General features: G+C 53.1%; 1 protein-coding gene across 2 annotated transcripts in view; it reads left to right on the top strand.

Moving 5' to 3' along the window:
* Positions 1-14,988, top strand: part of LOC100090796 (vascular endothelial growth factor receptor kdr-like) — a 156,029-nt gene that overhangs the window by 132,539 nt on the left and 8,502 nt on the right. For both annotated transcript variants that reach the window (XM_029067183.2, XM_029067184.2), the window contains 4 exons: positions 6,115-6,214; positions 9,354-9,459; positions 11,998-12,107; positions 14,846-14,912. In XM_029067183.2, the coding sequence (XP_028923016.1) occupies positions 6,115-6,214; positions 9,354-9,459; positions 11,998-12,107; positions 14,846-14,912 (383 nt within the window). The remainder of the gene's footprint in view (positions 1-6,114; positions 6,215-9,353; positions 9,460-11,997; positions 12,108-14,845; positions 14,913-14,988) is intronic.

Below are 14,988 nucleotides of genomic sequence, written 5' to 3'. Positions count from 1 at the left end.
CTTTGCAGACGACGGGACAGGGCCGCGTTCGGGACGGGGCGGGGGGCACCGTTGCCAGGGGCTCGGGCTCAGGCCGTCAGGGAATCAGGACCTGGCCGCAGTTCTGAGCGATAGAAACACAGCGATGTTGTTAGCTGGTTATCAGAAACCCCAGCAATATGCTCCCCGAGTGCCTGATTAATCACCTTCTTTTTTATGGTCCTTGTTAAGTGCTTACTGTGTTTCAAGCACTGTTCTAAGCACTTGGGTGTATCCAAGATAATCAGGTTGGACCCAGTCCCTGTCCCACCTAGGGCTCATGTCTAAGTAGGAGGGAGTAAGCCCAGGGTCACACAGCAGATAGTTGGCAGAGCTGGGATGAGAACCCAGGTCCTCTGACTCCCAGGCCCGGCCTCTTTCTATTAGGCCACACTGCTTTTTTGAATTGGAGGGAGGAGAATTTAATCCCCATTTAACAGATGAAGTCACTGAGGCCCAGAGAGGTGAAGTGACTTGCCCACAAGGTCCCACAGCAGACAATGGCAGAGTTGGAATTAGAACCCAGGTCCACTGACTCCCAGGCCCGTGCTCTGTCTATTAGGCCACACTGTTTTTTTGAATTGGAGAGAGGAGAATTTAATCCCCATTTAACAGATGAAGTCACTGCGGCCCAGAGAGCTGAAGTGACTTGCCCACAAGGTCCCACAGCAGACAAGTGGCAGAGTTGGAATTAGAACCCAGCTCCTCTGACTCCCAGGCCCGGGCTCTTTCCATTAGACCACATTGCTTTCTTGAATTGGAGGGAGGAGAATTTAATCCCCATTTAACAGATGAAGTCACTGCGGCCCAGAGAGGTGAAGTGACTTGCCCACAAGGTCCCACAGCAGACAATGGCAGAGTTGGAATTAGAACCCAGGTCCTCTGACGCCCAGGCCCGGGCTCTTTCTATTAGACCACACTGTTTTTTTGAATTGGAGGGAGGAGAATTTAATCCCCATTTAACAGATGAAGTCACTGAGGCCCAGAGAAGTGAAGTGACTTGCCCACAAGGTCCCACAGCAGACAAGTGGCAGAGTTGAAATTAGAACCCAGGTCCACTGACTCCCAGGCCCGTGCTTTTTCCAGCGGGCCACGCTGCCTCTCAGTCCTGCCGTGGTTTCCTCGGTCACAGCTGGCTAGAGAGTTTGGTGGAAGGAGAGCTGGAGAGGAAAGAGGCTTTGGGGGCTGCGTTTCCCCCTTCAGATTGTTGTCCCCCTGCCTTTCCTCCCTCAGACCGGCTCGGCAGAGACATCTCTCCCACCTCACCCTAATTCCCTTCCCCAAATCTCTGAACTGGTAATCTGGAGAAAGGGAAGAGAATGATACTGGTCCTTGCTAAGCCCTTATTATGTGCCTAGTTTGGGGAAAATTCAAGATGATCAAATCAAACTCAGTCTCTTTCCTACATGGGCCTCACAGCCCGAGCAGGAGGGAGAACAAGTCCGGAATCTTTATTTTAAGGAGGAGGCTACTGAGACACAAAAAAAGTGAAGTGGCTTGCCCAAGGTCACCCAGCAGGATTAGAATCGAGCTCCCCTGACTCTCGGGCCTGTGATCCTTCCTCTAGGCGAGAGAGAGAGAGAACTTCTGCAAAGACGAAAATCCCTCCACAGCGTAACCCATTTATTCTTGCAGCTTTTCTTATCAGAAAAGCCCACAAATCCATAAAATAATTATTGAAGCATTTAGAATATAGGCGACTGTCACCCAGTCTTCTTCTATTAGCCACATATTTCCATTCTGATCAGCTGGCTCCACTTTAGCTTCTAAACTAATCTCTCAAAGCTGCAGTTTAAAAGTCCACTTGGGAATTTGAGCTTTCCCATCCTGCCCGCGTGGGTCTCTCTTTTACAGAAAAGGAACCCCGAGGCCCAGGGAGGACGAGTGACTTGCCTTGAGGTCATCCAGAAAGTCAGAGGTGGAGGCAGAACTAGAACCTGGGCCTCCAGGGCTCCACCCCCCCAGCCAACACCCCCCCCCCCAACTTCTTTAAAAGGCACTTTGAGACGGCCTGACGGGAGGCGGTTTTGGAACACGATGCGTTCAGCTGGATCATTCTCCTCCTCCTGTGGCTTGGCATCAAAGGCCCGTCTGAAATCTAAGCAGGGTTTTCATAAAGATCACCGAGGCATACCCGCCGCTTGGCACGAGGGCACCTCAAACTCCCAAGATAAATATTGAATTAAGGATGCGCCTGACACTGATTGAGTCCTCTCATTCAGAGTCTTCTCAGATCGTTGAAAGCCGGCGGATGGAAAGCTATCTGTCTTTCCGCCGGGGGTGGGGACGGAGGGGGATTTGGCCCAGACCCAGAACCACCGGGTCCCCGAGGTAGAAGGCGTTTCCACTGAAGGAAAGTTATCGGAGCAGGGAGAAGACGCGGTTTGGCAGCAGCCTAGACGGCACCCGAGATCAAGAGCTATTCGGCAACATCAATCTTAGTCCCCAACGCCAGAGCTTAGAAAATACCCCGAGTGGCTCCGATTGCAGAAATGGCTTATTCTTCCCCCGTTGTGGAATACTCAAGCCTGAGCCTTGGAAAGGCCTCCCGAGGTCATCTGATCCAGCCCCCTCTCTCCAGGCCGACTTTCCATAAATCCCAGCCAGACGAGAGTCCCCGTCCCTCCGGCCATTCTTTAAGATGGATCGATCGCATCCCACCAGGGTCCAGGCCAGCTTGCCATCCAAATTCAGCGCCCTCCCCAATCACATCTAATAATAATAATAATGATGATAACAGTAACAAGTAAACACCCGCTGTATGCCAAGTTCCAGCATAGCTACAGGATAAGAATGATCATTTGGGTATTTGTTAAGTGCTTTCTATGAGCCGAGCACTGTACTAAGCAACAGGTTCATAGTCAGGTTAGATCATCAGGTGGGACACAGTCCTATCCCACGTAGGGCTCACAGTCGGAGGAGGGAGAGAACGGGAATTTTGATTCTATTTATCGTGATTATGTTGTCTTGTTTTTGTCCGTCTCCCCCGATTAGACTGCAAACCCGTCACTGGGCGGGGATCGTCTCTATCCGTTGCCGAATTGCATATTCCAAACGCTCTGCACATTGTAAGCGCTCAATAAATACTATTGAATGAATGAATTGAATCCCCGTTTTATCGATGAAGAAATTGAGTCCCAGAGCAGGCACGTGACAGCGTGGGATTAGAACCCAGGTCCTCTGAATGGGCATGTTTTCCCCGAGGCCACGTGGCTTCCTTAGATAAGCAGATGGGACAGTTGCTGTGCCATGCAGGACTCACAGCGTAAGGGGGAGAGAGAACAGGTATTGAATCCGCTGCCTTCCCTCACAGCTGTCACATTTCCTTTCGTTTAGACCGTGAGTCCGTCACTGGGCAGGGATCGTCCCTGTCTGTTGCCGACTTGTACATTCCAAGCGCTTAGTACAGTGCTCTGCACATAGTAAGCTCTCAATAAATACTATTGAATGGATGAATGAATGAATTTCCCTGGCATCCAGGCAGTGGACATTTTGGCCACCATCTGTTCCGGGCTCCCGCCTCTCTGATTTAGCCGAAGCAAGACTTGCCAGGCAATCGAGGCTGTTAGATAAAAACCCAACCCACCCTGGCGAATGGAGTGGAGACAGGCGGTGGGGTCTTCAGCAAGTCTCAGCGGGCCTTGAGCGAAACGGTGCACCCGATGTTGTTGTGCCACAAAGCCTGCCTGATGCGACCCGTGACGTCAAGCGGGTCTGTGTCTCAAACCCCCAGACCGTTGGGCCCTCTCCCCCCGGCCCCGCTCCCCAGAGTCGGCATCGGGAAGAGGCAGGCCCAACACCCTTCGGCGGCTGGGCTGGCATTCCCAACTCCGAGCTGCTGGGCCGTTCGTCCCGGCGTCCGGACCGTGATGGATGTTGCTTGTCAGTGAGGGGGTGGTGCCTGCCGAGACAGGATTGCAAGTGAGAGGCAGCGAGCACTGTCTGGGAAGCGATGAGAGGGTTGGCGTATGTTTTCGCTCCCTCTCCACCTCTCCGTGGCACAAGAACAGCGATCAATCAGTAAATCAGTGGTATTTATTGAAAGCTTGCTGTGTGCATCGTCCTTTGACTTGAGCACTTGGGAGAGAATAATACAAAAGAGTCGCTAAGTGACTCCTTGTGGGGAGGGACACGTCTACCGATTCTGTCGGTCCCCAGAGCCATTTGGGAAGGCCTTTCTTACCTGCGGGGAGGCCTGCAGTGCGTTCCAACCACTGACCCTGGGTACTGGGGTGGATTCCAGGGCTGTTAATAATTATAATTGAGGTATTAACCGGAGGTATCTGCCAAGCCGTATGCTGAACGCTGGGGTAGACCCCACACAATCAGGTCAGACACCGTTCCTATCCCAGTCGGAGCTCATCACCTAAGAGGGAGGCGCCTATCCCACTCTCACTTCCGTGTGTTTGAATCAGAATAGGGTGGCCAAATGTCCGGTTTCATGCTGGGCAGTCCAGTGTTCAGCCAGTGGACGCCTTCCACGTCACCTTCAAGTTTCCACCAACCCCCCCAAGCGTGGAGTGGGGTCGCAAAATCGCTCTTCCCCTTCTACTCTCCAACCCGCTGCCTTCGTTCTTCCCGATCCAGCCTTCTCGCCGGTCCTCGCTCTCGACTCTCCCACCGTTTCCTTCCTCGTGCTCCTCTGCCAACTTGGAACTCCCTCCCCTCAACTAATGGGACCGACCACAGCTCTCCCCACCTTCAAAGCCCTCTTGAAATCCCAACTCCTCCAACGAGCCTCCCCCGAATAATTCCCCGGACTCCCCTAAAGACTCATCGGCCATCTCTAGAACTTATGAATTTACTCATACCCATCTCACTACTTTTCTATGTGTGTAAATATATTTTTTTCATATATTTGCGGGGGTGTATTGAGGTATTTATTTTAATTACTCTATTCAGAAATAGTTTCTGCTTCCTCTATTAGCGTAAACAAGGAACGTGTCACTTTTTTCTTTCGCACCTCTTTAGCGTTTAGTACGGCACATTGCACTAAAAGTGGACACTCAATAAATAGCAGTACCACTTCTATTGTGAGTTAAGGTACTTCAGAATGCCATGGGGGACCTAGCTGAGAATGGACTGAGCATGCTGTCTAGTGGACACGGCGGGCTGAGTGTTTACAAGTGAGCAAGAGTCGTGTGGTCTTGGGAGAAAGGCAGCTTGACCCATCCTCCGTCTGGGGCAACCTCCAAAAATCCAGTGTTGTCCCACTTAAATAGGGATGCGGGGTCATCCTATAATTATGTTAGCATAATGGGGTGATGACCAGCTTCATCTGACTAGAGCCAAGCTCTTCAGCTGGCCCCGTCTGGGGAAGTATCTGGAAGCCGGCTCAGAGCCGTGGCTTCCGAGGTGAATCTTCCATCCCGCAGTTAATCTCCCTGTGGTTAGGTCGTCGGCCACCGCTGTGCACCGAGATCTCCAACCGGCTTCGGCCTGCGGAGCGATCCGAGGGCTTTTAACCACTGTCCCAGGTCCCCGGCTTTGCACGCCTGGTTGAGGAAAGGATGGTTTATCCCCCAGCGGGTCCCGTCCTGGAGGTGAACAATTGAGACAGCCCCTGAACCTCAAGAGCGCTTAACAGACTTGAAAGCAACGCTGAGGGCCCGGCTGGTCAGCCGGCCGGCGACAGCTAGGAGAGATTTTCTGTGTCCTTCATGAACAATAATGATTGTGGTGTTTGTAAAGCGCTATCTGGCAAACTCCCTACTAAATGCCGGGTTAGGAACAAGATAATCCAGTTGGACACAGTCCCTGGCCCACCCGGGGCTTACAGTAGAAGTGGGAGGGAGAACACGGGTTTCATCCCCATTTTACAAATGAAGAGACTAAAGCCCAGCGAAGTTAAGTGACTTGCTCAAGGTCATACAACCTAGGGGCACCCTGGAGCTCCTCTGACTTCCAGGCCTGGGTTCTTTCCACTGCTAGCCATGACACTTTTCTGACTGCCAGCCTTATCCATGACTTAAACTGAAGACTCTAAGACCTCACCCCAGAGGGGACCCGCTCTTGGCTGGCCCCCTGCTTTGAGCCACACAGGGGTATGTCCCGGGGCCGGGGTTCCGACCTGACCTGCTATCTCCTCTTCCGCAGGGGCCTCACCCTACCCGGGGGTGCAGATAGACGAGGAGTTTTGCCGTCGGCTGAAGGAAGGAACCCGGATGCGATCCCCTGAGTATTCCACTCCTGAAATGTAAGTTTTCCCCCCAGACCGACGTTCATGAGGGGGAAGGAGGCGCTCGGGGGGAAAAGGAGAAGGCCATGCCAAAACCCTCACCTTCACCTTCGAATCCTGTCGTCATTAAACTTGGCCTGAGCAGGCTCTATCTTGGGCATGGAGGACTGTGGGTGTTCAGGGAGAAACACCTCCACCGGAAGGCAGTCCCATGAAACTTGGGTTGGCCAGTTGGCAACAGAAAAAGAGTGAGTGGACGTGTCAATCCGAGATGGGGCGGCCCAAGCCTTATCCATCAACCCTCTTGGGTTCCCAAAGCCTCTTCGGAAGGCCTTTCTTGCCTCCGGGGAGGTCTACAGTGTGTGCCAAGCTCTGGCCCTGGGTTCTGGGGTGGACTCCAGGGCTGTTCGTAATAATAATTACGGAATGAATCCGGCACCGCGTGCCAAGCCCTGTGCTGAACGCTGGAGTAGACCCAAGACAATCACCATTCCTGTCCCAGTCGGAGCTCACCGCCTAAGAGGGGGGCACCTATCCCACTCTCTCACTGCCGTGTGCTTAAATCAGAATAGGGTGGCCAAATGTCTGCTTTCATAATAATGTTGGTATTTGTTAAGCGCTTACTATGTGCCGAGCACTGTTCTAAGCGCTGGGGTAGACATAGGGGAATCAGGTCGTCCCACGTGGGGCTCACAGTCTTAATCCCCATTTTACAGATGAGGGAACTGAGGCACGGAGAAGTTAAGTGACTTGCCCACAGTCACACAGCCGACAAGTGGCAGAGCTGGGATTCGAACTCATGAGCCCTGACTCCAAAGCCCGTGCTCTTTCCACTGAGCCACGCTGCTTCTTTCATGCTGGACAGCCCAGTGTTCAGCCAGTCCGAGCCCCGTCGGGGACAGATTCACACTTTTTTTTTGTCTAAATGGTATTTGTTTAAGCGCTCGCTATGTGCCAGACACTCTACTAATCTCAAATGTAAAATGGGGATTAAAGTGGGACATGGACTGGGTCCAACCTGATTACCTCAGTGCTAACTGAGGCACAGAGAATCAAAGTGACTTGGCCAAGGTCAATCAGCAGACGAGTGGCAGAACCGGGATGGGAACCAGGTCGCTGACTCCCTAGCCCATGTTCTTTCCCCTGGGCCTCACCTTTATGTCTTTTGTTTTAGTTTTAAGCGTCCAGCTCTCCACCAACTCCTCCCTTTATGCTCTCTTCACCCGCTACTCCCCAGCCTGCTCTCTTCATTCCTCCGAAGCCAATAATAATAACAGCGGTGCTATTTGCTAAGCGCTTCCCGTGTGCCAAGTAGTGAGCCAAGCACTGGGGTAGAGACAAGATCATCAGGTCAGGCACAGTCCCTGTCCCACATGGGGTTCACCGTCTAAGAAGGAGGTGGAACGGGTTTTTAATCCCCATTTTACAGACAAGGAAACTGAGCCACGGAGGCCTTGTAAAGAGTTCCCCAGCGGCGCTCTTCAAAGCAGTCCTTAGGCATGGGGCCAGAGCCCAACAGAAGTCAGCCCAGGGGCATGGGGGTTGGCCAGAGGCTCTGGGTCTGTGGGAAAAAAACCCCAAGTGTGTTTGCTAGGGACAGAAAGTGTGTTTTGGCCAGCCTTGGGTGGGCCAAAACGGGAGGAGTTGGAGAATGATAATGGTAACGATAACAAAAAATATAATACCTGTGGTATTTGTTAAGTGGTTACTACGTTCAGTGCTCTAGAAAATGCTGCCTCTGGCCCGGAGCTCCCTGCCCTTCGTATCTTACAGACCGTCACTCTCCTCCTTCAAAGCCTCATTAAAATCCCATCTCCTCCACGAGGCCTTCTCCGGCTAAGCCCTCATTTCCCCTACTCTCCTTCTGCGTTGCCCTGGTGCTTGGGTCTGTACCCTTTAAGTACTTGATTTTCAGCAGCGTGGCTCAGTGGAAAGAGCCCGGGCTTTGGAGTCAGAGGTCATGGGTTCGAATCCCGGCTCCGCCGCTTGTCAGCTGGGGACTCAGGGCAAGTCTCTTCACTTCTCTCTGTTAACTTCTCTGTGCCTCAGTTACCTCATCTGGAAAATGGGGATAAAGACTGTGCGCCCCACGTGGGACAACCTGATTACCCTTCATCTCCCCCAGCGCTTAGAACAGTGCTCTGCACATAGCAAGCGCTTAACAAATACCAACATAATTATTATTATTATCACCCCACTCTCGGCCCCCGTCACATGTATATAACTGAAATTTATTTTGATGTCTGCCTCCTACTCTAGGCTGTAAGCTTCTGGTGGGCAGGGAACCTATCTATTATATTATCCATTATATTATATTATACTATATTATATTATCTATTCTGTATATCCATTACATTGTATTCTCCCAAGCGCTTAATTCTGTTTTGTGTACACAGTGGGCTCTAAGGAAATACAGCTTAATTGATTGAGTTAGATAATCAGGTCAGACACAGTGCCTGTCCCACATGGGGCTCACAGTTTAAGGAGGAGGGAGAATGGGTACTCCATCCCCATGTTACAGATGAGGAAACCGAGGCACAGAGAAGTTAACTGACCTGTCCAAGGTCACCCAGCGGACAAGTAGCAGAGCTGGGCAAGGGAGATGTCAGGAGATATGGTGGGGGGCTCTACTGCAATAATAATAATAATGATGATGGTATCTGTGAAGCACTTACTATGTGCCAAGCACTGTGCTAAACACTGGGGTAGATACAAGGTAATCAGATTGTCCCACTTAGGGCTCACAGTCTCAATCCCCATTTTACAGGTGAGGTAACTGAGGCCCAGAGAAGTGAGGTGACTTGCCCAAAGTCCCACAGCTGCCAAGCGGCGGAGCCGGAATCAGAACCCACGACGGCTGACTCCCCAGCCCGGGCTCTTTCCGCTAAGCCACGCTGTTTCTCTTAGTTACCAAATATTTAATTCAGCGCTCTGCACAGACGAAGTGCTCATTAAATACCACCGAATTGATCGACTGATAGGGAAAGTCTAGAGGGCAGGTGACAAGACTCTGCCTGGCCGGTTGGGGTGGGTGGAAGGCCCCTCCCTGCCAGTCTGCCCTTGGGTAACAGTGGGGAGGGGTGCGAGAGGGCAGGTGGGAGGGCCAGTCGACGGTCCTGGCCTCCGGGGCTCATGCCGTTCTCCATCCTCCCGACAGCTACCAAACCATGCTGGACTGCTGGCGAGGCCCTTGCTCCGAGAGGCCCAACTTCACTGAGCTGGTCGAGCGCCTCGGGGACCTGCTGCAGGCCAGCGTCCAACAGGTACCCGGACGCCCTCCCCCCAACCCTCTACCGGGCCCACCCTCGGGGTGAGCCGGAGCGCGGGGAGCCCACTGGAGGTGGAGGCCCCGGCTCCCGCTCCGGCCCCGGACGTGCCATCTCAGAGATGGAGATTCGCCCGTCCGCGTCTGGCCCAGACTGACGGAAACTTAGACGGGGGCCGAGCCGACTGGGGTTCCTGCCCCCGGTCCGGGCCTTTCTGAATCACAGAAGCTCTTTATTTCTCAAGTCCATCTTTTAAGTGGTTTCCACTGGCAACACGGTGACCTCGGAACAGGCTTCCCCACGGCCCCTCGGCTCTAGCCTCGTTCCCCCCCCCCCCCCTTTCCCCTCCCTCCACCCACCTCCAGACCCAATTCTGCTGCCACAGCTGTGAAGAGATAGGGGTGAGAATTCAGAAGGTCCGGTCCCAAGGGGTGATTTCGGGGCCCGCGCCCCCCTAGGAAGCCCAGGAGCAGGTATCTCTACCTGGAAGGGTGGAGTTGGGGGTGGCGGGAGAGGGGACGTGGCTCCCTGAAGAACGGTGGGGATCAGGGCAGCTGGCAGGCGTCGGGCCTCGGGAGGTGGGGGTGATCGTTGGGAGAGGGGGTCCGGTTACAGTGGGGCCTGTTGTTCTCAAGGTGGAGGAAGGGATGGGGTTAAAGGTGCAGTTGGTCCCCAGGGAGGGGGGCTGACCTCCTGATGTTGGGCCCAGAGGGACCCTCTCACGGCCGCACTCAGCCCCCGACCCTTTCCCATCTGGTAGCCCCCACCCGGCCCTCCTGCCCTCCACGCCCCCCGATTCTTGGGACGCCCCCTCTCGCAGCCGACGGACTGGCACCAGAGCAGGCATCAACCTTTTCGCCCCCCACGTGCTCACCCTCCCACCCTCGGGATGTGAGTCAGAACCCGAAAGAGAAAATCACTTCCCCTGAGAGATGCCTGGTGCTTCCTCCCCCTGGACGCATGTTTGCCATTAGAGGGGCGGCCAAGCGACAAATAAATATGCTCGTTTCCCAGAGAACAACCCAGCCGGGAATGCCATGACTCCTCTGCCCAGGCCCCCTGCAGAGCCAGTAATCTTGACCACAAGCGCTTGTTTACTGAGCGGCCGGCATGCTCTGCCCCGGCCAAGAAACTCTGCCGCCAAGCCCCTTCCCCCGGGAGGGGGCACCGGGCGTTTGAGTGATGTGACCCTTGGAGAAATATTTTCCCGGGCTAAAATGCCAAGAGGCCATGAGGCGGGCTGGGGGCAGAGCCCCGGTCGAAGGAGCAGCAAGCAGCGGGAGATGGAGACGCTCTCCAGACCGGGTCAGAGTGGGAGAGAGGAAAGGAACGGACTAGGAAGGAGAGAGGGCTGGAGTGGGATCCCCCGGGGCAATGGTTGACTGGTGGGAGGAGACGATGGGGAGGATGCAGGGAAAACAGGAGGAATCAGCCGTCAGGGCCGGGGAGGTTGGCAGAGAGGGAAGGGATGGGTGGAGGGTGGAAGGGTGAGGCTTGTTCCGAAACTGGCCGCGTGACCAGGAGAGCCCCCCTTAGGAGGGAGGCGACAGCAGGAGCTGTAGATGCCGAAGAGGGTCACTTCAGAAGCCGAGTGGGCCGGAAGGGCTGGGTAAGAGGGGCAAGGGGCAGGACAGACCCTGTTCCAGACCAGGGCGAAGTGAGAACTGGCAACTCCAGGAACTCGCCGGGCCTTCCTGTTAATCGATCTCTGAGGCTCACGTACCCACGGGCACCCCAGATTCAAAAGCCCAGGAGCAGGTCAGAAGCTGCAGCTTGAAGGGCATCAGGCCATGCGGAACAGTGTTTCTGGGTCAGCCCTGTGGTCCGTTCAACCCAGCACTCAGCCTGCCACCTTGACAACAGGATATTTAGACACCTTGATGCTGGTTGCCCTACTAGTCAGGCCCCCCAATGGTTCAACCCTCCTTACCATCCTCTCCCCATCGCGACTCTGTTGTCTCCCGTGACCCAGCGGGCACCATCCAACCTCCCTCACTCTTCTCTTTTTGCGGTATTTGTTAAGGGCTTACTATGTACTGTGGGGTAGATAATAGTTATAATAATAATTATGGTTTATTTATTATGAGTTTACTATGTGGCAAGCACTGTTCGAAGCACTGGGGTTGATACAAGTTAATCGGGTCGGGCAACGGTTCCCGTCCCACCACATGGGGCTCACACTCTTAATCCCCATTCTACAGATGAGGTAACTGAGGTCCAGAGAAGCTAAGTGCCTTGCCCAAGGTCACACGGGAGACCTGCGACGGGGTCGGGATTAGAACCCAGGACCTTCTGACTTCCAGGCCCGTGCTCGCTCCACTAAGCCATCAGATACAAAGGCACAGACCCTGCCCGGGAGGAGCTTACCATCTAATCGGGGAGAGGCTCACGGATAGAGAGACAGTGGACCAGCATCAGGAAAGAAGGGGAAACGTTAACGGCGCGAGGGAATCCGAGAAAGGAAGGAATCGGAAATGAGGGAGAAGTGAAGCGAGTAAACCCAGGGGAAAACTGGCCTTTGGTTTCTATCTCCAGGAAGGGAAGGAGTACATCCCCCTGAACATCACGGATGGAGGTCTCAACCCCAAGTCACACCCTCTGGAAGAGACCAACCGCGGAAAACGCTGGAGCGCACTGGAAACCGGGTGAGGAAAACCTAGCGGCATTGTCCTTGGTAGAGCAGAGGTTCTCCCGGGGGGAAGGTTGGGGGGTGGTCTTCCCTGATTACCGGAGCTCAGACCAGCAGTGGGTCCATTCTGGCCCTAGGGCTGGGAATCACACTGGCCCAAGTGAGTGGGGAGAAAAAATATAGCTCTCTATTTTATCATAAGAAGCAGTATGGCCTAGTGGAAAGAGCCCGAGTACCTGGATTCTGATCCCAGCTCTTCCACTTGCCTGCTGTGTGACCTTGGGTGAGTCATTTAACTTCTCCTTGCCTGACTGTCCTCATCTGCAAAATGGGGATTCAATGCCTGTTCTCCCTCCTACTTTAGACCACGAGTCCCTTGCGGGACCCGATTATCTTATATCTACTCCAGTATTTAGTACAGAGTTGGGCACCTAGTAAGTGCTTAATAAATGCCATTATTGTTATTTTCATTATTATTATAATCATCATCACTGGCCAGAGGTTAGTTATGATAGCTGTTAAGTGTTTACTAGATGCCAAGCATTATTTCAAACTCCGGAGTAGATGTAATATAATCAGACGCGGTCTCTGTCTCACATGGGGCTCACGCTCTAAGGGAGAGGTAGGATGTTTATCCTGTCCCCATTTTTATAAATGAGGAAACTGTAGCACGACTGAGATTGGGACGGGGACTGTGTGGGACCTAATTAACTGGCATCTACCCCAAGACTTGGCAAGTGGTAAGCTTTAGTAAATATCATCATCAGCAGCATCATTATGCCGGAAAAGTTAAATGACCTGACAAAGGCCACACAACAGGCAAGAGGTAAACCCAGGTCTCCGAGCGCTGAGGTCTGGCCTCTTTCCACTAGACAACACTGCTTCTCGGTATTATCCCTACAGTAAAATCCCCTTAAACATTCCTGCTGGTAAAGTTTTCCCATGCCTTCCCGTTTTCAGTTCCCATTTTAGGGGTGTCAGAGCTGGGGGGTGGATGGGGTGCCCCCAGGGAAGGGAGTTAAAGAGAGAGTGCAAGGTGAAAGCCCCCCAGAAAATTGCAAGGTCAATGTTTTGGGTTCCAGAATGTCCCAGGGCCTAATCTGAGCGTAGTCCAGCCTGGACCTGGATGCCCAAACATTTCCAGAGAGCACGTCGGGGTGGGTGCCAGCTAGACGGAGCTGGGGCGTCCCAATTCTAGGACAACTGTGTGTTTTTCTGAAATTTTCACCTCTCCCTGTGCACACATCACCTTGTCGATCCTTCAAATACCGCTAAGATCACCAAGGAAGGGACTAAAGCAGACAGTTAAGCAGATCACGGGGGCCAAGCTTCTCATGTAGGCAAACTAGGTGGTTTTGACCCTTCAGGTGGGATGGGGCTCGAGTCCATTCAGGGATCTTGCTCGATCAACCTCCTTCTGGGGAACCAGCTTCCCCCTTTCTGATTCCAGAACAGGTATTGAATCCCATTTTCCAGATTAGGACACTTAGGCACAGAGAGGTTAAGTGATTTAGCCAGAACACAACAGACAAGCGGCAAATCCAGGATTAGAACCCAGGTCCGCTGACTCCCAGGCCCTTGCTCTTTCCATTAGCTGTTTCTCATGATAGTATTTACTAAATCCCTACTGTGTACAAAGCGCTGTTCTAAACACTGGAAAAAAGTCAGTGGATTAGATACGATCTGATCCGATTGTATTTGCCCCGTGCTTATTTTAGTGCAGTGTGTAGCCTATACACAGTAAGTGCCTAACAAATGGAACTATTATTATCATTATTATTGATAATAATAACAATGATAGTGGTGTTATTATTATTATTATTAGTTCTATACGCATTCCCCAAGAGTTTCAGAATCTAGGAGTAAAGCAGGCAGGGGATTAGTACCGGATACCTAAAGAAAGATGTAAATAAGAACTATAAAGAAGGAGTCCTCTAGACCGTAAGCTCCTTGTGGACGGGGAATTTATCTGTTTAATGTTGTATTGTACTCTCCCAAGCGCTTAGTAGAGTAAGAGCTCAATAAATACAAAAGCATGAATGAGGGTGATGAGCAATGAGACACGAGCAGGCGGGCATTTGGAGTACAGGAGCAGAGTCTCAACCTCCTCGCGCTCAGCCCAACAGTCCACAGTTCCCGTCCGTGGCCTCGGCCACGGCCTTTCCAATATTCTAAAATGGAGAAATCCTCACACTGCTGCGGGCCCAAGAGTCCTTCCTGGGCCGGCCGGGGTCCGCTGGGATTCCCGGGGGTTTAACCTCGTGACTTGCCCTGACCGTCCGCTTATCGACGTCGCCGATCCAGCCTGGGTTTCACTTCAGCTCGGCTTTCCTCGAACCCTCCGGGGTGAATGGGGGTTTTCAGGGTGGGAGTCCCCCCGGGGTCTCAGGTCAACGGTCTCCACAGCAGGGAAACCCCTGGGAGGGGTGAGACCCCCCCCCAACAGAACCCGGACCATCCTGCAGCTACTAAAGGCCCCTCAGTCAGGAGGAGAGAGAGTCAGAGCACCTGGGTTCTAATCCCGCCTCCGCCACTTGTCTGCTGTAAAAATCATTTAACTTCTCTGCCTCAGTTCCCTCATCTGCAGAAAGGGTATCCAATGCCTCTGCTTCCTCCTACTTAGACTGTGAGCCCCATGTGAGAGCCGGTGATCTTACAGTGCTTAGCACGGTGCTTGGCACGCGGTCAGTGCTTTACAAACAACAGAATCACTGTTGTCGTTATTATTATTTCCCTTGCCCTCCCCGGCGACAGCTCCAAAAAGCGGCCACTGAGTGTGAAGACGTTCGACGAGGTACCGGTGGAGCAGGAGAAGCCCGAAGTGAGTTCTGCCCCCTCTTCTTGCCCCTGCTCTTTCTGAGTCCCAAGGACCCTGAGGCTTCATTCGGGACGGAGGG

The sequence above is a fragment of the Ornithorhynchus anatinus genome, chromosome 6, assembly GCF_004115215.2.
Source record: "Ornithorhynchus anatinus isolate Pmale09 chromosome 6, mOrnAna1.pri.v4, whole genome shotgun sequence".
Taxonomy (NCBI): Eukaryota; Metazoa; Chordata; class Mammalia; order Monotremata; family Ornithorhynchidae; genus Ornithorhynchus; species Ornithorhynchus anatinus.
This window is presented reverse-complemented; position numbering and strand designations above follow the sequence as displayed.